This window comes from Olea europaea, unplaced genomic scaffold (genome assembly GCF_002742605.1).
Source record: "Olea europaea var. sylvestris unplaced genomic scaffold, O_europaea_v1 scaffold798, whole genome shotgun sequence".
Taxonomy (NCBI): Eukaryota; Viridiplantae; Streptophyta; class Magnoliopsida; order Lamiales; family Oleaceae; genus Olea; species Olea europaea.
Window position 1 is genome coordinate 166,222 of NW_019266413.1, and position 20,927 is coordinate 187,148.

General features: G+C 32.9%; 1 protein-coding gene across 1 annotated transcript; it reads left to right on the plus strand.

Moving 5' to 3' along the window:
- The first annotated feature begins 5,473 nt into the window (after window positions 1-5,473).
- Window positions 5,474-20,271, plus strand: LOC111391520 (protein LIGHT-DEPENDENT SHORT HYPOCOTYLS 10-like). Its single transcript, XM_023016751.1, has 2 exons — window positions 5,474-6,085; window positions 20,059-20,271. Exon 1 carries the CDS (start codon window positions 5,532-5,534, stop codon window positions 6,060-6,062), a length of 531 nt encoding a protein of 176 aa, XP_022872519.1. The 5' UTR covers window positions 5,474-5,531; the 3' UTR covers window positions 6,063-6,085; window positions 20,059-20,271.
- Window positions 20,272-20,927: the final 656 nt, after the last annotated feature.

A 20,927-nucleotide genomic window follows, 5' to 3' on the forward strand; every position in this document is an offset into this window, starting at 1 on the left:
CATCCGTGGTCGTAAGTAATAATGAGATACGGATATCGTTATTACGGATAGACCATCACGTGTGGCATTTCTTACTTATGAAGTAAGTAGCTGATCTCACAAGTTAAAGTGTGGTGACACTTAAATGAACACGTGGATGTTTGTTATAGAACAAAACATTGGAGACCCGTCGAGAGATTCCACATGGATAACTATCTGAGTGTCGGTGGTTAATCTCTAACGTTCGGTAGTGAAATTGGTCCTTTGACTTGAGGTCGTCATGGTACCTTATATGAGGACAGTCATACTTTGGCGGTGTTGGATGTTGCTCTGAAAAGGGCCGCTAATACGACATCGTTCGGGTACGTCAAAGCATATATATGTGGTTCCTTGTAAACGTTCTGAGATTCATATTATAAGTTATATGTGACCATGATATTTAAGCATCTACATAAAGTTAATGTGTGACCAATAATTTTACACAATGAAATTATTTTAGTATTTATATTGTTCACAAAATTGTGATATTTATATTAATGTGATGTATTCACGTGACATGAAAATTGTGACTTGATAATATGTGTGACGTTAAAATGAAATATAGTAACTTGTGAGTTTTCGAAATATAAGGATAAAAAGTTGCTGGAATATTTAAAGAGTTTATAAATATGAGTAAAACATAGGCTGGACTCTCATTATTGTTGTAACTTGACTTTTCAAATATTAATAGCCTCTTTGAGCGAATAGATATTTAATGGAGAATGTGTGATTAAAAAATAAGAAAATATTTTTGATTTAAGTGTAATATTATTTTATTGAAAATTGAGTGATTAAAAATGAGAGATAGAAACATATATTTTAAAAATAATGGGACCAAACAAGACTAAATGCTAATTGGAATAGTCTGGCGGAAATTTGCTTACTTTTGTACATATTAGGAATTATAATTCAACATAAAAATTTGAAAAAACATATTATTCCCAAACTAATTATCAGCATTGTTCACCTTTAGTCATTCATTTTTACATGTGCACGCAATAATAATTGGATTGTGTTTCTTTGACAATAATTTGGTTATTAATATATATATATATATATATATATATGTATATGTATATATATGTATGTATATATATATATATATATATCAAAACTTAGCATATTCATTCATTTGAAACCTTCTTCACATTCGACTATCTCATGCATATGTTTTAATCCATCCCTGCCATAAGACCTAGCAAGAATGATAGAGATTCCAAGCAATGAGACTTAGTGAGATCGTGACAAAATGTAGACCAAATCTTGAGATATTAAAGCTTCTTTCTTAGTAAAATTACGACATGGTGAGTTAAGTTCTATGAGTAAGACAATCTCCATCAAGAAAAGGATAAATCATCCTATTCTTAAGATATATGTATTTAACTAAAGCTCTTTTAATCTAATAGAACCCTATAAGTCCCATCCAATTTAGACCATCACTTAGGACATTAGGTAACTATGGATAAAATTTCCTATGACCTCTTCAAGCAAGTCACTATGTAATGTACATAATAATACTCCTCTTCAACGTTCTCTATATACATATATTGACTTGATGCCCTGATAACAATAGGAGTTCTCCATCTTCTTTTTCTTGGTTATCTTTTTCGAATCCTGTATTATTTTTCAAGACATTGAGTTAACTGAAATGAATATTAAAGTTGCACCTCCTGATTCTTATTATCAACTATTTTACTAAGCTCCCGTTTGATCCCAATTCTTTGACTACAAAAATGAAAAATATTATCATTATTCATCATATCAAGCCACCATATTTAACTTTCTATCTCTTATATAGGTCTCGTAACGACTATATTTTTCATTCTCATTTTTAAATCTATGAGAATCACAGATTTTAACCACAGTGCTTGTTGTCAAGAGGGAAAAAGGAAAATATATTTTTTATTATATAACTTGATGTAACCATTAAGCCTATGTTTGATTCTCTTTATGTTGCTTTAATTCACTTTTCATACTCATTTTTAACCAAACATTCACATAATAAAATATTTTACATGTAAATTCAAATTTTTTTACTACATTTAAACTACAGATTTAAAAAAAAAATATTCAAAACATATTTTTTTTTTAAATAAAGGCCACCAGGCATGGTCTAAACATTTCATTTTTTACATTGAAAAAATCGAAACTATGATAGATCTACCTCTTGAAATAAACTCAACATGCACATAAAATAAAATTTGATATTTTTTTAGAATTTTGTAATTTAAACTAAGTGTTTCTTCAATTTTGAATTTTTTAAAGAAGTAATTCTTTGAAAAGCGTTTTTTAAAGTGCCGCTAAAAATAAGAAAAAGTTATGGATAACGTAAAAATGATTTTTTTGAAAAAAAAAAAGAGCAAGAAAAAGTTACTTCCAAAATATCAAAAATAAAAAAGTGCTCAATCTAAAATGGAATAAAAGAATGTCTAAAATTGATTAAAAAAAAAAAAGGAAGAAAGAAGAAGACGGGGGTCAAAACCATAGTGTGGGACCTTGGGATTGGTCAGCTGTCAATTCCATCAACTTTGCGTATACCCCAGGCTAATTCTTTGCCAATAATAGCAAGTAACAGTGTAGTGAAAGAACAATCGACATCCGATTCAAGCTAACCCGATAGTTTAATTAATTAATTAATCACATAATCGTTCTATCAAATATCTAACTTAGTGAACCACACGAAATATGACTCAAAGAAACAAATTTAATATCCATTTTTATTCTGTAATTCTTTATAAGTTGACTGTTTTGGAGGTAAAGTCCAATCCCCACCTACGTCCGCTTTATTTTCTCTGCAAAAATACCTAATTAATGAAAAATCATCACCACCTCATGTTGAAGGTTCCAGATTTCTGAAATTCCCTAATCCACAAGCAATTATTGTAAGAAGATCTGGTAATTTTCTTGGTATGCTATCATAATTATTCTACAGCCTTCCAAGAGAATTTTTTATAATTAATTCATGAAACTATCCAAAATTTTCTAAAACTCTCTTCCACCGACATGTCCGATTATAAATATGGGTTCCAGCTCTGCATTTTGAATTTGAAAAAGACTTGAGAGAAAGCAGGGTGAGAGAGTAATGTGAAATAGATACAAGTGAGAATGTGTAATAAGAAAGATGGATCTAGATACAGCCGTCTATATATATTTAGCGGTGTAAGCAATCCCATTTAGTGAATATAATATTATATTGGTGGGGTACTGCAGAGTGTTTTCCATATTCATAACAATCTTTTTACATATACATCATAGTTTACATCATGACTTACCGAATTTACACTTGATATAGAGGCTGTTTGAGTATCATTTTTTATGAAAAAATGTATTTTAAAATGGTAGATTGATGGAAAATGTGTGGTTGAAAAAATAAGAAAAATTCCTTGATTTACGTGCAATATTATTTTAATGAATAATGTGTGATTGAAAAGAAAAGAGTGAAAAATGTATTTTGAAAAGAATGTGAATCAAACACAGTCTCACATCATTTTACACATTTAATTCAACCATCACAATTTTATCACATCATCCATCTGTCAGCAAGAATGTCAAAGTTAATATACAAATAGCTTAATTATATTTGTAAAGTCCATTTCATAAAGAGTGATGCTATATAGCATTATTGAGTTGCGATATGTGTTATTAACTGAAATGTGCAATTTAATGAATTACATATCTCCACTTTTAATTGAACACATCACATAATTGATACTAGATATGATTATTCTTTCATTTAAAAAAAATATAAAAAAAAATGTTTTCTTTAGTGTTCAAATTCAAATTAATCGGCCATATTTCATAATTGAAACTACAACATCTGAATTATTAATGCATTTAGAATTGTTAATAAATTCACTTTTAAACATCTTTTAGCTTCAAGTCCACTGATTTAATAAATTTACTTTTAAACATCTTTTTGCTTAAAGTCCACTGGTTCTTGAGATTCGGTTGTTCAACCACAAGTCTTAAAGACAGATCTTACTTTCAAATCCTTTAACTGCCCTTGCATCATCCATACCATAAGTAGAAATATTCATTGTTGAGTGAATAGCAAATACCTGCCCTTGCATCATCCATGCCATAAGTAGAAATATTCATTTTTGAGTGAATAGCAAATACCTAAATATCATCATATCCACGATCCAAATATCAAATCCTGCTTCTAAAAATCCTACATGAGGATTACAAATCTGAAGACATACTGCTCCCAATTGTATGTCAAACTTTATCAGATCCCATGATATTCAAGGTACTAGAAACAATATTCCAGTTCCATCTGAAAATGACTGCCATGAAGAAAAGCAATAGGTGATATCAAATGTGTACATTTCTCAGATCCCATAATATCCGAGGTACTATAAACAATATTCCAGTTCCATCTGAAAATGACTGCCATGAAGAAAAGCAACGGGAAATATCAAATGTGTGCATATCTAACACAAAAACTGAAATCTCATTAATTTATGTCGCCATGGACGAATCAAAACATGAGACCACTTCTCTAGTAGTTGGCAAAGGCAGCTAGCTCATGAGCTACTTCATTACCCGAGCTTGCAATAAAACTGCAACTCAAGATAAATAATATATGTCAGATATATATTTATAGCTTGGTGTTATCCCTACTGTTAGACATATTTCTTTAGTTTTATTGCAGAGAAACTCGCACTTTAAACGGTAACTGATAATGATGATTACTGAATATAGAATAACTCCTGCTATTTTTAGTGTTCACAAAATTCTTTCACGAATTCTTTGTGGATCATAGTTTTTATACGTTTGAACAATTCAGATTATTATTATTTTCATCTCGCATTCATTTGATTTATGCCAAGAAATATAGCTGCTTAGGGTTATGTTAAACTTATAGCTTAATGACTTTTTTTTTTTTCCTTAAAGAAATAAATTTGGAATAACGTTGCGAAAACAATTCTCAAACGAAGACGACGCATGTTTAACAACAAAAAATTAAGTCTTAATTACAGAATTTGAAGGTTGGTCTCTGCATTCACTCTTCTATTCGCATCACTCTTATGAATAAGAAATTCTTCAAAATAACTCTAATATTCACAGCGAAAAACTAAAATAATTATTTACAACATATCAACTTATTTATGGCTTGCGAAGAATGCTATGTCTTACGACTAAGCGAATATTGGCAATTATTGATCGAAAGATACTAAAGAAGAATATATTTGGACAAGTGTGTAATAATGTTTTCTTTTGGTAAGTATTGTACATTTAGTGGGGGAGATAATTAAGGAACCCTGCTCAATAATTGTAACTTATTGATTAAACGCATGGTTAGTGGCACAAACAAGAAAAGAGCAAAAAATACTAAGAAAGAAACTCGTTATGGCCCATTGCATGTCAACTCAATAGGGTTCTGATGTAAAATTCATCTCTCCTACCCCAGCCCCAACCCATTTTTCGCCATACTATTCCTTTAACCATCACCTGCAGGTTTCACCTTATATAGGAACAAAGGCAGAAAAATTTATAGTATATGATTAACTATGGAGAGAGGGAAAGGCTTGGCAGATGGGTCATCAATATCCCCCGGTGGCGGAGCGGGTGGTGATCCACCTATTCCCACCACTCCGAGCCGCTATGAGTCTCAAAAACGAAGGGATTGGAACACCTTTGGGCAGTTCTTGAAGAACCAGAGGCCACCAGTTCCACTCTCTCATTGCAATAGCAACCATGTTCTTGAATTTCTTAGATATCTTGATCAGTTTGGCAAGACTAAAGTTCATTTGCAGGGCTGCATCTTTTATGGGCAACCGGAACCACCGGCGCCGTGTGCTTGCCCACTGAGGCAGGCTTGGGGTAGCCTCGATGCACTTATTGGCAGGCTACGCGCCGCCTATGAGGAAAACGGTGGATCACAGGCGACTAATCCATTTGCTAGTGGTGCAATAAGGGTTTATCTGAGGGAAGTAAAGGAGTGTCAAGCTAAGGCAAGAGGAATCCCATACAAGAAGAAGAAGAAGGCTAGCCCAGGCAAGCCAGATGATGATTCCACTTCTTCCATGCCATTTTCTTGATTCAATCTATGGATCAAAAATTGGTAATTAATTTCTTACTTCATAGTACATTCATGTTTATATAGTACTGCTTGAATTACTTGGACATCATTTTTCTTCTTGCCGAATTCAAATTTCAATTGGATCAGAGTCACATTGGAGAATCATATATTGGTGATCACATGTGCACATTGTTGTTGTTGATAAATATTTCCTATTCAGTATAAACCCTAGAAGAAAATACAATCTAAGGTAAATAAGTCGGTTATATAAATTCCTTTTGGTCACTCTATTCTGATTCGCCCCGGAATAAAATATACTAGGATTTATGACATAAATGTGACAATACTTTTACGTACGTTGGCTATGTATCAACCTACCATCACCGTATTCCTTCATAAGTTGATGGAATTATGAACCCTAGAAGTAGTATATGACACACAAAAACATTAAATCTGCAGTGTCCTTTTTCCAATTTTTTACATACACTACTAATCTAACATAATGTGATCGAAAATTTATTCTTAGAATATATTTTTATAAGTTATTGTTCAAGTATGATAAACAGTACGATCTTTACCCCCAAGAAAACGACGGTTTTTTCCTCTTACATCAGGTAGAATCTTATCCGCCTTTTTTCTTTTCAAGTTTTCCATCATGGAACAACTGTCTGCTGTAAGACGATCCCAATTTAGTACTCAATTGCATATCAACTTCCATTTTTATGGGTCATCTTTTGTGATTCTTGAAAGATTTTTCGCCCCCACGAAGACTGTCATTTTATTTTATTTAATATGAACGAGAAACATTCTTATTATGCAAGATCTCCCGTAGATTGTCATTTGAGTTTAAGGTAGGAGACATTTGCATGTATTTAAGTGTGTGTATATATTAGTGTACAATGATTTTGACAACATGCCATGAGGCATGCTGTTATTTGACAGTTTTAAAAATAATTCATCTTTTCCACTAACACTTTTTTAACAACTACAACATTGTCAACAATATTTAATCCTCTAATCATTTTAAAAGGGGGCTTGCTTGACGTTCAGGGCCACCTATGGGGGGCGCAACTCTATCCTGCCCTCGACAGGGGGCTTTTCCCTTATAAAAGTCTCTTAGATGTACGAAAAAAATGAATGCTTATTTAATTAATTTCATTTCTGCTATATAAAAACACATTAACATCAGTCCCCCACTAATTGCAATAATTTTAGTGCATAAGATCTTTGTGAGGACATTTTAGAAATTTACATTAAAATTTTGAATTTGTGCTTTCCAAACTTTCTAGATTGCTTCCAGTGTGCATCAGATTTTGTGGGACATCACAATTATTCGCTTTTGTCACAATGCTTTTCAATTTTACATGTTAAAAAAAATTAATGTTTATGGGGTTCCACATGATTATCTTAAACAATGGCACGCATTGTTTCTTCTTCTTCTTCCTTCTTTTTTTTTCCCCTTACCTTAGTCATAGTTTTGTCCATAAAAGGTTGAGATCTACAGCACCAGAAATTTTTTTTGTTTTTCTGTTGCAAAAAGGAGGAAGTTTATAGCTTATTAGTCAAAAGATTTTTAAGAACAGCAGATTCTTGCTTAACATTTGTGTGAGGACATCCTTACTGAGTTTGAATGAGATGAATTAGATCTATTATAAGTAAAAAAATATTATTACTTCAAAACTTTGTAGTTGATTTAATCCAAAGATCTAAGGTAATCAGATTCGAGGTTTAAAAGCGTTCATGCATCCCTGAAAGATCTGTTAACATAAAAGATTTGTATTATTTGCGTTTATGTTTCACCAACTTTCAGAATATGCAACATGTCAAATTCATATTGTTATGCAATGACTGTATTATTTTTCGTATAATACGAATTGTTTGTACAATCCCACATAGAATAGGATGTCTTTGTTTAGGAATTTGTCTATTTGTCCCACTAATTAATAACATAATTGGCTTGAATCCGCATCTTGTAGGGAGTACGATCCGACCTCTTTATTTTCCTCTTCTTTGAATTATCTCAATTTGTGAGATAATATTGGATTATCTGGAGAATAAGACTTAAGGATTCTTTGTGGTCTCACCCTATACATACTTTCTTATCAGTTATGTAAGTGTCATAATTCATTTGTCTAATTCAATTATTCAAATGAAATTTGGCTAGTTATACTTTATAGTGCTGGGTGTTGGTTTATATATATTGATAGAATTTAAGCCCATGAGATAAACATAGAAAAAGTAAAAACGTCGAGATAGAGTTGTAAAATATGCTTGAATAGGTAGGATAAAAAAAATGGAGATATATGTCAACAATTAAATATGGTACCATAGATGATAAATTAAAGGAACGAATGATGATTATTTGAGGCTCTTCTTGACAAATCCTAAAGAAATTCTTATTTATAAGAAGTGCGTGTTAGAAGCGTTAGGAACTCACAATAAAAATCAAGCATTCAAACTCTTAGAATTTACTAGAGAAAAAGATTCGAAAATTTTATTTCTTTACTTAGTTGTTTGTTTACAATTTCTTCTTGCAATTTTTTCACTCTTTTTCCTACATTTTTCTTAGACTCCTATATATTTGAAGTAGGTGCATTTTAACGTTTGTGCATGAGTCCTAAATTCATGAACCTTCAATTATATTCAAAGGTAAATAATTATTGTGTACCAACATTGATGACTCTATTGAGTCCTAGTCTAGCTAAATTTTCAACCCCCAACTCAATCCCCGCCACCCCCACACCCGACAAAATAATATAAAAAAAGACTTTGAAGCACTGACCTTCAACTAGGATCTACCACATAATTTTTTCTTCTACGTCTGAAATGTTGGCTTCACATGAATTTGATGAATTTTCCATTTCCTTGTTATTGCAATAATAAATTGAACATTCCAAATGAGAATTGGCGAGACAATTTCTTGAGTAAAATATATCTCTTCTCTCCATTCCCATAGCCTATGTGACAAATGTATGCATTTCGAATAAAATCATATTTTATGGTTATCGTTCTAACATATATGTTTTTTTTTTTTTTTGGTTCCGTCGAAAATTTATTTTACGGTATAGACACTTATGAGTTACAACCTCAACTTTACTGGTTGTGGCCTTCCACAACAAGTCTCTTAAACTTCATTTCTTCTATGTCGTTCATGTTAACAACATAAATTATCTTGAACCAATATTGTAAATTAATTCGAAGAGAAGAGAAGAAAATAAGAAGAGAAACAATAATCTACTAAGCAACGAAAAATTAGGGTTTACAATGAACTAAAATAGTTTATATATTACAAGGAAACCTAAACTAATAAGGAAGTCTAAGAAATAAGGAAACTAAATATTAAATAGAGAAATAGGAAACAACAGAGTGCTTCTTACTTCTCCAAGAGATAAGAGAATCACCCAAAAATATACAAAAATCAGTAGTGAACTTGAGATCAATGGGATCACTGGCCCAATCAGTATCAAAGTAGGCATGGAGCACTAAGGATGATGTCAATGGAAACAAAAGACTTTGAAAGCATGTACCACGAAGATAACATAAAATAAGAACAACTGCTGCCCAATGAACTGTAGTAGGAGTTGAAACAAACTGACTAACAATGTGAACAACATAAGCAATATCTGGACGTGTGATGGTAATATAAACTAGACATCCAATAATAATGTGATACAAAGTGAGATCAGGCAATGGTTCACCGTTAGAGGATGAATATCAAGTGTTGGATTCAAGAGGATTATCAGAAGTTTTAGTAACAATAAGACGAGAACGCTCAATAACATCCATAGTATACTTGGATTGGGAGAGAAGATAACCTCTAGGAGAAGGAGCAACTTCGATTTCCATAAAATAAAAGAATGTGCCCAAGTCCCTCATTTCAAAACGACGAGCCAATTCTGATTTCAAACTTGCAATTTCTTCAACATCATCATCAATAATAATCACATCGTCAACATATAGCAATAATAGAATACGACCATCAGAAGTACATTTAAAGAATAGAGTGGAGTCATAATGACTATATGTAAAACCAAGAGAAGTAACAAAGTGAAAAATTTATCAAACCAAGCACGGGATGCTTATTTGAGGCCATAAAGTGTCTTCTTGAATTTGCAAACAAATTCAGGAGAGTGAGAAAGACCAAGAGGAGGAACCATGTAAACCTCCTCTTGAATATTTTCATTAAAAAATTCATTTTGACATCCAATTGAGAGAGACTCCACTGACAATTAGAAGCAACTAAAATAAGTGTACGAACAGTGATCATCTTGGCAACAGGAGGAAAAGTCTCCTCATGATCACTGTTGATTAAAATCTTTAGCAACCAATCTACCCTTGTAGCGCTCAATTGATTCGTCAAATTTGGTTTTAATCTTATAAATCCAACAAGAACCGATAGCATGTTTACTTGAAGGCAATGCAACCAAGTCCCAAGTATCTATCTTATGCAGAGCAAAGAGTTCATTAGCCATAACCTATTACCAAAAAGGATCCAGAATAGCTTCTTTATTAAAAAAAAAAAAAAAGGTTAGATAACTTGAGAATGGAGGTTAAAAAGCAGCAAAATGACTTAGAATAACAAGAATAAGCAAAATCAGGTAACTGAGTTGACTTAAGAATATGTTGAGGATATCAAGGAAGAGATAGAGCAGGAACTACAACCTCAAACGGTGCTTGGGAAGCCATGGAGGGATATCATGAGCTGGAGGATGTGTACTTTCAAGACATGAAGAATCAATAGTATATGAGGTATGGGGAGGTGGACTGTTATATCATCAGAGAATGGATCAATATAAATGAGATCAGTTTTAGTTATATCATGAGTATTATCAGATATAGAGAAGAATGGAATATACTCAAGAAACACAACATGACGAGAAACATATAATTTGTTATTAATGGGATCGAAACAACGATATCCCTTTTGTCCTTGCCCATAACCTAAGAAAACACAGATAGCAAAGCGAGATGTCAATTTACTACGTTCGACTTCAGGACGAAGAACAAAGCAAGTATAACCAACGACTCTCAATGAGGAGTAATTCAGAGGATGCCCATACAATATTTCAAAATGAGATAAACCTGAATTGTGGGAAGATGAAATCTTATTAATTAAAGAAACGATAGTAAGAGTTGTTTCTCCCAAAATTCACTGGGAACTTTAGCTGACAAAAGAAGTGAACGGACAGTTTCTACAATATAAATATGCTTTTGTTCAGCAATACTATTTTGTTTTGGGGTATCAGTACACGAGGTCTGATGAATTGTGTCATCAAGAGCAAACAATTCAGAGAAATCGATTGAAGTGTATTCTCCACCCAAATCACATCTAAAGCACTTAATTAGAATGGAATGTTGAGTTTTAATATGTGCTCTAAATGATCGATATATAGAAAGAAAGTCAGATCATTGTTTCATAAGATAAATCCAATAATAACGACTTTAATCATCAATAAAGGACACATAATATCTAGACCCTCCTTTTGTAGCAATAGGAGCAAGTACCCACACATCAGAGTGAACAAGATCAAATGGTACAACAGAATGAGAAATATTTTGAGGAAAAGGTAAAGCAAAATTTTTTGCTAGTTTGCAATCACGACAACCAGAAAATGTCATGAATTTGTATATTTCCCAATTGAACCTTTGAAATTAAGAATTTCAAATGACTAGCGAAAACTTGTCCAATGCCACAAATAAAAACTAGAAAACAATGAATTCAAGGAGAAAGATGACAAATCAATACCAGGGACTGCAACTTGTGGTGGTTTTGAATTGTCTAAAACATATAACCCTCCTTGTCTACGGCATATCCCAATCAACTTCTAGATTGAGGATCTTGCAAATGACAACCAATAGAAAAAAACTGAACTAAGTATCCTAAATCACACTATTGGCTAATAGAGATAAGATTCAAAGTACGAGCTAAATAGACATCTGAAAGTGATAAATTAGATGTATTAATAGAACCAACACCTATAAAGGCAATGATGTGCCATCAGTTGTCATAATAGACATAGACGAATTAGAAGAATGCAAGACATTAAAGAATTTTGAGTTAGGCGACATGTTTGGAACCATCTGAGTCGAAGATTCATGAGAAAGAAATACATGAGTGACTCTGAGATCACAAACCTATATGAGTGGAGGCTAACATAGCGCGTGGTTGTGTGGCCAAAAGCTTCTAAAACTGCTCTGCTAAGTTCGTCAACATGGGATTGGAGGAAGGTGGTGCTCCAAGTATAGATGAGTCACTAGGTGGCATGGTGGTAGCTATGATAGCATTGGGATGATAGGATCGCTTCTCTGATTAAGGTTGCTACATCTTCAATAGTTCAGGACATCGAGACTTCTAATGTCCTTTTTGTTTACAAAAGTCACACTCATCACTAGTGACTCGCACATAATCTTTATTTTGATTATGTGTGGACAATGAAGAGGGTATAGCCAACACTGAGGTGCTAGAAGGAGGAAGAGATACTTCTTCTGCAAGAGATTTCAAACGTATTTTCTTAGCTACAAGTTCATTAACCACTGAATCAACTAAGAGAAGTGGGGTACGATACAAGATAGAACCTATAAGTCCCTCAAAATCACTGCGAAGTGACATAAAAAACTGAACTAATCGCTGCTCCTCTCTAAAAGTAATAAATTCCTAACATGCTTTCAGTCCTACTAATTCCATAAGAGCCAACTCATCTCAAATTGAATTCATAGCGGCATAAAGTTCAAGAATACTCATATCCTTTTTATGTAAAGCCCGTATATCAATTTTCAACTGATACCGATTTGCAAAGTTAGACTTAGTATATGACTTTTGAAAGTGCTCCCAAACCTCATTTGCTGTTTCAAACTTCGTCGACTATGTACCAATGGATTGCTCAACAAAATTATGAACCCAGGCGAGAATTTTCGCGTTGTTTGACTCCCAATTATTTGACTTTGTTACATAATTCTGAGTAGTGTTCTCGGGTTTCACACTAGTTTCATTAATATAACCTCACAATCTTTTTCCCTTTACAAAATTTCGCATCACTGTACTCCAATATGAGTAATTTTTACCATTTAATCTGACACTAATGAATTGAAGTGAATCATCTCTTGTAGTTGCCATAATAAAGTCAATAAATAATTAACTATTAATCAACGATATTACCCAATCTCTAAGGAAACCAACAATAACCAACGCACCACCACAAGCTACAATTGAAATATACTGCAGAATATATGTAGAACCAAAATAATGCCACCAAATAATTTTTCAGACGACTCGTATTTCTTGAGGTTAGTCCGAATCTATCCACAGATTGAAGAGCATGTGTCCACTATAACTTTCTTTTGACGGTTATATTTATAATGACTTTACCTAGCATAGAAGTTATCAATTGGTGACTAATCTTAATAACTTCCAAAGAACTGTGGAAAATTCCTGATCAATGTGTTATCCTCTTCTTATAAAATCTATATCAGCAGCCAACTTTGCCCCCCGGCTCATAGCCCAGTGTTGCAAAGGACGGGAGTGAGGTTATCTCACGCCTTGCTGGCAGTCGCAGTGTGAGAGTTCGATTCCTAAGATATGGAATTTGATTTCTTGTAGGCGCAATGTACATGCAGCTCTTGTTCCCTAACCTGTTGGGGCACATTCCCTGTATTACTTCCCTTACAAACCTCTAGGAGCGGGTGGTGGGGGCCCTTAAGGTTGGGGTTCAATCTTTTTTTCTTTTTTCTTTTTATATCTGCAGCCAACTTTCAATTGTCACCCTTGGAAGACGCATCATCCTGCAACTAGCCCACAACACCTTCTCAAATTACCAACATCGGTTGTTATCTGCTCTGATACCATGTTAACAACATAAATGATCTTGAACCAATATCGTAAATTAATTCAAAGAGAAGAGAAGAAAATAAGGAGAAAAATAATAATCTAATAAGCAACAAAAAATTAGGGTTCACAATAAACTAAAATAGTTTATATATTACAAGGAAACCTACAAAATAAGGAAACTAAATATTAAATAAATAAATATATTATCAGTACAAACAAATGCTTTCAAATAATTGATGTTACTGTGTTCTCTCTCTTTGCTTTGCAAATTCTCCCCTTCTCAGCTGCAAATATTTCTCAACTTAGTAGCAAGTTTATCTCCATTCAGTGTCTTTTTTTCTTCATGGAACTCCACTTTTCTGACCATTTGGTTTCATTATTCGATATGTTGCTTTTTTCTATTAAGCTCAAATGTCCTCTAATTTGGGATTCAAGTTCTTCATCGAATTTGTTTCTATATTGTTCCAAAATATTCATCATTCTCGAATAATAAATCCTTTTACTGTATGCACATTTCTTTCTCATGTTTCAACTCTATTTATAAGTGGAGATTTCCATCCTCTCGGTCTTGGTAATTCTAAAGCTTTTAACTTCCTTACTTTGCGATTCCCTGGACTAATTTCAACCATCGTCTTCTTAAGCTTTTCTTTAGAAACTTTCTTTCTCACCTTTCCTTTAGAAATTTACATTCTTCTTCTTCACTTTTGTGGAGATCTATTTATCCTTCACAAGTTCACACTTTGCTTCGATCTCTCTATTTATCCTTGAAAACATTTCTTTGCTTTATCAACATCATCTCCAATTTTATCACTTTTTCTTCTATGTTGTTTAGCTCAACTACCCTCTATTCCAAGTGATTAATTTCATCATCTTCTTCTTCTTCTTATTTTTTTATTTTTTTTCAAACTTACGTTTTTCCATTTTCAGTTCCAATAATTGCATTTTTAGCCCCTGTTTCACAACCATTAAAATGAATTTTTTTGGAAGAAAATGAGTTTTGGAATAGTGTTTTTTTTCTTTTTTATGGAGAATGTGTGGTTAAAAAAAAAAAAAAAAAAATTTGAGTTTGCTTGCAAAACATTTTATTCTAACAACGTGTAATCGAAAATGAGTTTGAAAAAAAAAAAAAAAGAAAAAATCAACTTTGTTTTAATGGTTGTCAAACAGGTACTTAATTGCAAAGCAACAAGTTGTTCATCAAGCATCTTCTTGATTCCACTTTGTAGGAAGTTCCAATATATCCCATGCTTGTTTTACCGTCATAGCATGTGACATTTTTTCCCCAAAGATCTCAAGATTTATTCCCAGTAGACAAATGTTAATGCCTTGTGGTCTTTTATTCTCATTTCCTTCAACTCGTTTACATTTTTTTTCTTTAGTAAATGACACCTATGCATACTCAGGTATAATGCTCCTCCTATTCATAAGCGAGAGACTTTCAAGATCTCCACCCATTTTATAGAGAAGCAAAAAATAATACAAGAAGATGTGGGGGGCTTTACCTTGCCTTAAAAAACTACAATATGAAACCGAGCAACTTGTCTACCAACCTAACTAAACCATCTTCAAGGTACATTGTCTAATATAGATGATAATTCAGCATGCCAGTATTGAAGTACAATCTATGATGTTTACGAAGCGTAAAATGTTCATAAAATGGAGTTTTTGAGATAACATCTCTTTCTAATGCACCTTGGTTATGCAACAATTATAGACATTTCTCACTCATATTAGCTAAGATATTGTGCCATTTGACAGTATCATCTCCCTTTTTCCATAGAGGCTCGCCATAGAAAGGCCTCATCTCGTCTCCTTTAAAGGAAACAAGTGAACTCTTTGATGATTTTAAGCAATATGTGTAAATCCGTTTTCTTCTAGAACATCAATAGAAACAGGTTTACAGACAAGTATGGCACACGTCTTACTTTTCTCATAGTATGAGTGTATCCATTTAGGACTACATCGTCTATTCCTTTAATGCCACAGGGAATATTGTTGCCTATTACAACTTTTCCAACATTGATTTCTTAATAATTCATAAACTCCCCTTTGGGGATCATGTGGAAAGTGCAACCTCAATGTAGACATTCATGGCATTTTCCATTTTCGGAGACTAAATTCACAATTCCTATATTAACAGTTGTTTCCATGGCCACGTGACCTCCTTAAAATTTCCATTTGATGAAGATGCTATATTTCCTCATATTTTCCCTTTTGTTCAATTTATGTTTGCAACAACTTCTATAAAATCTGCCATCTTTCCACAACCATAACATGTTTTTCCTTTGTCATGAATTTGGATCTATATCTTTCCTTATTTTTCTTTCTGTTATTATTATTCCCTGGATTCTTTGAGTTTTGTTCTTGGCTGTGATTTTTCCTATGTTGAGACGTTCCTCTTACTAACATAGTTTCAGCTTACTTGAATCTTGTTTTATATCCTATAATTCTTGCTCTTTACACATGAGTTGATGACTATTTGATAGGTTAAGTCATCTTTCCATATTTAATGGCAGCCTTTACATATTTATAAATCTCAGAAATCAGCATAATAAAAGCTTTATATTCGTCAAATATCTTTTCACCGAAGTTATCTTGAACCAATTTGTTAATAATGTTTAGATTATAGCCGAATTTATCTCGAGAAATCTATCTTAAAATGAAGAATCTTTCAAGTGAAGTTTAATGGTGGAGGGATTTTCCATATAAAGTTTTTGTAGAGTGTCCCACGGTTCTTTAGAAGTGCTCAATTTTCCCACCTTTCTCAACATGAAATCAGGAAAATTCAAAATTATGGCGGTGTATGTCAATTCATTAGTCTCTGTCTTTTGGTCCTTGGTGATGGTGGCCACAAATTTTCCATCTATAGCCTTATCTACTTCTTATTGTCCTAACACGCCTCTCATCTTTTGCTTCCAAATACAAGGATGTTTAAGTAAAAGAGACCCAATTAAAACTTATTATGCTCATTATTTAAAAAAAAAAAAAAAAAACGAACACAAGATTTAGGATAGACTTTAGTAATTAGAATTAATTTCTTATCACTTATATAACACAGAGCAGACAAGAATCCAAAACCCAATCAACAGACAAGTTCAGCGAGGGTGCAAATCATACAAATGAAGTGTTATACCTCTAATTTCAGCCTATATTTACCTGGAATCCATGAGGTGAGGATCAAGTTCCCAAGTAATTTTGTGCTTAGTTTGTCAGTGAAACGTGCAAGATTCAATAAAATTAACATAGGCACTTCCACGGGTGATTTTAGACACAAAACTGGCTCTAACCTCAGAATAAGCTTTAATCAATTATGTAAATCAGATTCGAATGGGGGGGTGGGGCGGGGGGGGGGGATGAACCGCATGTTTTCAACTAAACCCTAATTGCATAAATCTCCCATTCTATACTTACATCAAATGGTATGGATGCGATCTTGATAATCAACAAATTGCGTTTTCCATCAAAAGGATACAAGTTAAGCATGCCTTTAGTTCATGCCACTTGTATCGCACTTTAATAATGCCATCTCTAACAAATCCTTCAACTAGGTTTTGATGCCACTTTGTTATGAGCATTGTAGAGTCAGTATTTTATTCATGCACTCAAAACTTCAAAAATGCTACAAGAGAAGAGTTTTACTCTTGGACAATATGTTTGCACTTTGTTGTTTGCTTACAACTTCTTGCAATTGTTTCGCTCTTTTCCATACATTTCCCTTAGACTCCTATGTATACTCGTGTTGGTGAATCGAATTTCATGCATATCGTGATCATTTTCTAATATTCAATGGTATATAATTATTATATACCAACATTTATAAATATTTTCCATTATTCATGTTTCTTCCTCAAGGTTTGTTGGTAGGTGATTAGGCGTTGTACCAATGTTCATGAATTTCTTCAAGATTCATGTTCACCAGTCTTGGTCAATTTCTAATAATTCAATACAGCCCTCGCAGTACATGAATGAGAATTAATAAAACAAAATTTTAAGATTTTATATGTTTACAAATATTTGAATAAGAAGTGCATCGTTTGGAGTTCCTACACTGAATTTATCTATTTGTAGGTTTTGTAATTTGTAGAATTTGTATACTTAAAGAACTACTGTGCTAGCGTTTCTCTTAATTTTTGTATCTGAATTATGAGTTTTTTTCTCAACACTCTTCTAATCAAAATAAATAATATATACTACAAATGGATCTCTTCTATGAAGAGTCTACTGTTCTCTAGAAACATTTGCATACAATTTCCCTGTTTTTTATTTCCTCTTTTCCTCTCATATCCCTAATGCAATATGAAATTTAAGTTTAATCCTCTATGTTGCGGTTGGTAAATTTGTTGGGCATGAAGCTTTAGCACGAGTGAAGGAACTCAATCGCTAAATGATGGAGTTTACTCATTCCACAGATAGACTGTTTAGATTCATCTTAATAACTTAGGTTGTTCAGTATGTACTAGGATTCTCAACACATATGTTCCTGTTTATAGACTGGTGTTCCTAGTACTACACATACTATGTAAGGTAAAGATGCTCAATTGCATTTTGAAGCAAATGTCAGAAATATTATAAGCTGTGAGGTTGGATTTTGGTCTACTAAATATAATTGGACATAGCTTAAAAATGTCTAGAGGGCAATTGGTTATCTGTCACTGTAACTAGATTATTAGGCTTACTGTTGTTCATGGTTTTAGGTCCACTTTCTTGAGACGATAAATAAGTGTAGGCTTGTTGTAGGACCAGGTTTACACAATTTTAGAGTTGGGAAGCAATAGCAAACAATCTTAGAGAAAAATTAAAGTGCAGAAATTAAAGATTCAACACAAGCAATTTCTTTCAGCCTAAGCCCTGGAGGTTCGGCGACTACTTCTAATGCCTACATCCTCCTATGAGCATCTAATGAATTGGATTATGCTCAGTCGTACTAAATAGCCCAAAATGACAACAAAAGGTTACAAATGTTTAACCAATACATAGAGATAGAACCAAAAGACTTATCTCTCAAAAATAATGACTGATGTACGAAGAATCACCGAGAATCTTCACAAAATCCTTTGGGAACAATGAATCAATAGAACTTTCACGTTCTCACCAATATCCACTCAGAATATCATAAACCGGAGGCTAAGTATTACGAATCACAAGTCACAAATCAAAAATTTGAGAGATGAAAGACATAGAGGAAGAAACTCTAGCAGATGAGAGGTTTCTCTCCAAAACCAAGAGTTAGTCAAAACCTATGAAAAGCACACCCTGTGTCAAGTGAAACGGCACATGATATAGAACCATCCAGAATCCAACAATCAACAATCAAGGTCGAGCCACTTGTCACAATCCAATTAAAAATGCTTTTCTAATAAAGTTGAATTTTAGAAGCACGCTTTCAGCACAAATTCTGGAAGCAGCACAATTCGGACCAGGATTCAAATCCAACACTTTTAGGCTTCGATGATAGGTAGAACCTATATAAAGATATATCATCTTTCCTCCGTGACCTTAACAAATTGATTTAAAATCGTTAGTTGAAGACTTGAGGAAGATTTATTATTTTAGTTATAACTTTGAGATGTGTTTATAGTTGCAATATCTACAATTTAGTAATCTAAATTGATCTAAAAGTCTAATTTAGTTCTAGTGAAATATTAGAGCAAAGTTGTGCTAAATCCATAAAATGGTTATATGCTTGCATGATCATTTCTTAATAGAATATTTGTATTGGCTCTTCAATTCTGAAGGCCTCCACGCCCAAAATAGAGGCATGATAGATATGTCTGTAACATATAGAATCTATTGTTTACAACCAAACTTACTTGAAAATATAGATTCTATTGTTTATGACTAGAATTGCTTGAAAATGGCATATATTGCTTACTACTAAAACGGCTAGAATGTCAAATCATTTGCTATCTCTATTTGCCCTTCCCCTTACTCGTTTTCTTTTGTTCTCCTTTCTATTATCTATATTCTGTTGTGGATTTTTATGAGATATTTGTATGCAGAATTTTTTATTTTTATTCGACAGGTAATTTTTTGACATTTTGCAATAATTTAGGACTGGCCTAAACTAATGCAGCTCCTTAATTATCTGGCAAAGAGCATACTCTATTCTAATACAAGTTCTTCAGCCTTCTTATCAGTTTATTACATTCCAAACTCTTTCTCCTACTAAATGATGCTCATTGTTTAACAGGGACTTGTAGACGGAGAAGATACGTTTCGAGCAGGGAAATTCCGTTCAAGTTGTTTCGGCTTCTAAAATCATCAAGCAAGACCTTAACTACGAATAACTCATATATGGCATTCTGCACTATATATTGCGGCTTTGTATGTTAGAATTTCTTGTGCACTTTGTGAGATTCTAAACATTTGTTTATGATTCATGCTTTATGATTGTAGTTTTCTATCCCACCTCGTTCAATTCTTTTTCTTTACCATTCCTCATCTGCCGCTTGAAAAACGAATAATAAAGGAGGGAAACAAACCAACATTTGAAAAAGAATAAACCCTTAAATGACTTATGAGCCAACTATTCAGCAGCAGTATTTCATTCCATACTGATACATCCATAATCTACTTAAATACTATTCTCGGTCTCAAATGCTTCCTATTTTATAGATGATTTCGTAGTCTAGTTATTGGCATATCATAATACAAGTTTGTGTGTGTTCTTTATTGCTTCAATTGACAGAAGATTAGTTCAAATCTGTAGATACATGAGGTCGCTATTGGAAAACGAATGATTTGACTCATATTGTTGTCAATTTTATACCCCACAAGTGAACTGATCGTAACAAGTAGTAAGGTGGACCTTTTGAGTCCAGATTATCATTCCCACGAGGATTATACTTTAATACTCAATTTATTATTTCTAATTTCTATTTGATGAAAATAAACAAGAACAATAATTTATTATGATTTTGAATCTAACTATCTAACCATTCGTGAATGCAAACAAAGAATGATTGAGAATTCAAATAATAAACAGATATTAGAGCTGATCAATTTCCCCAATTGATCAAATTTACTCCTTATATCAAGATTCATAAAATCTAAAGTAGT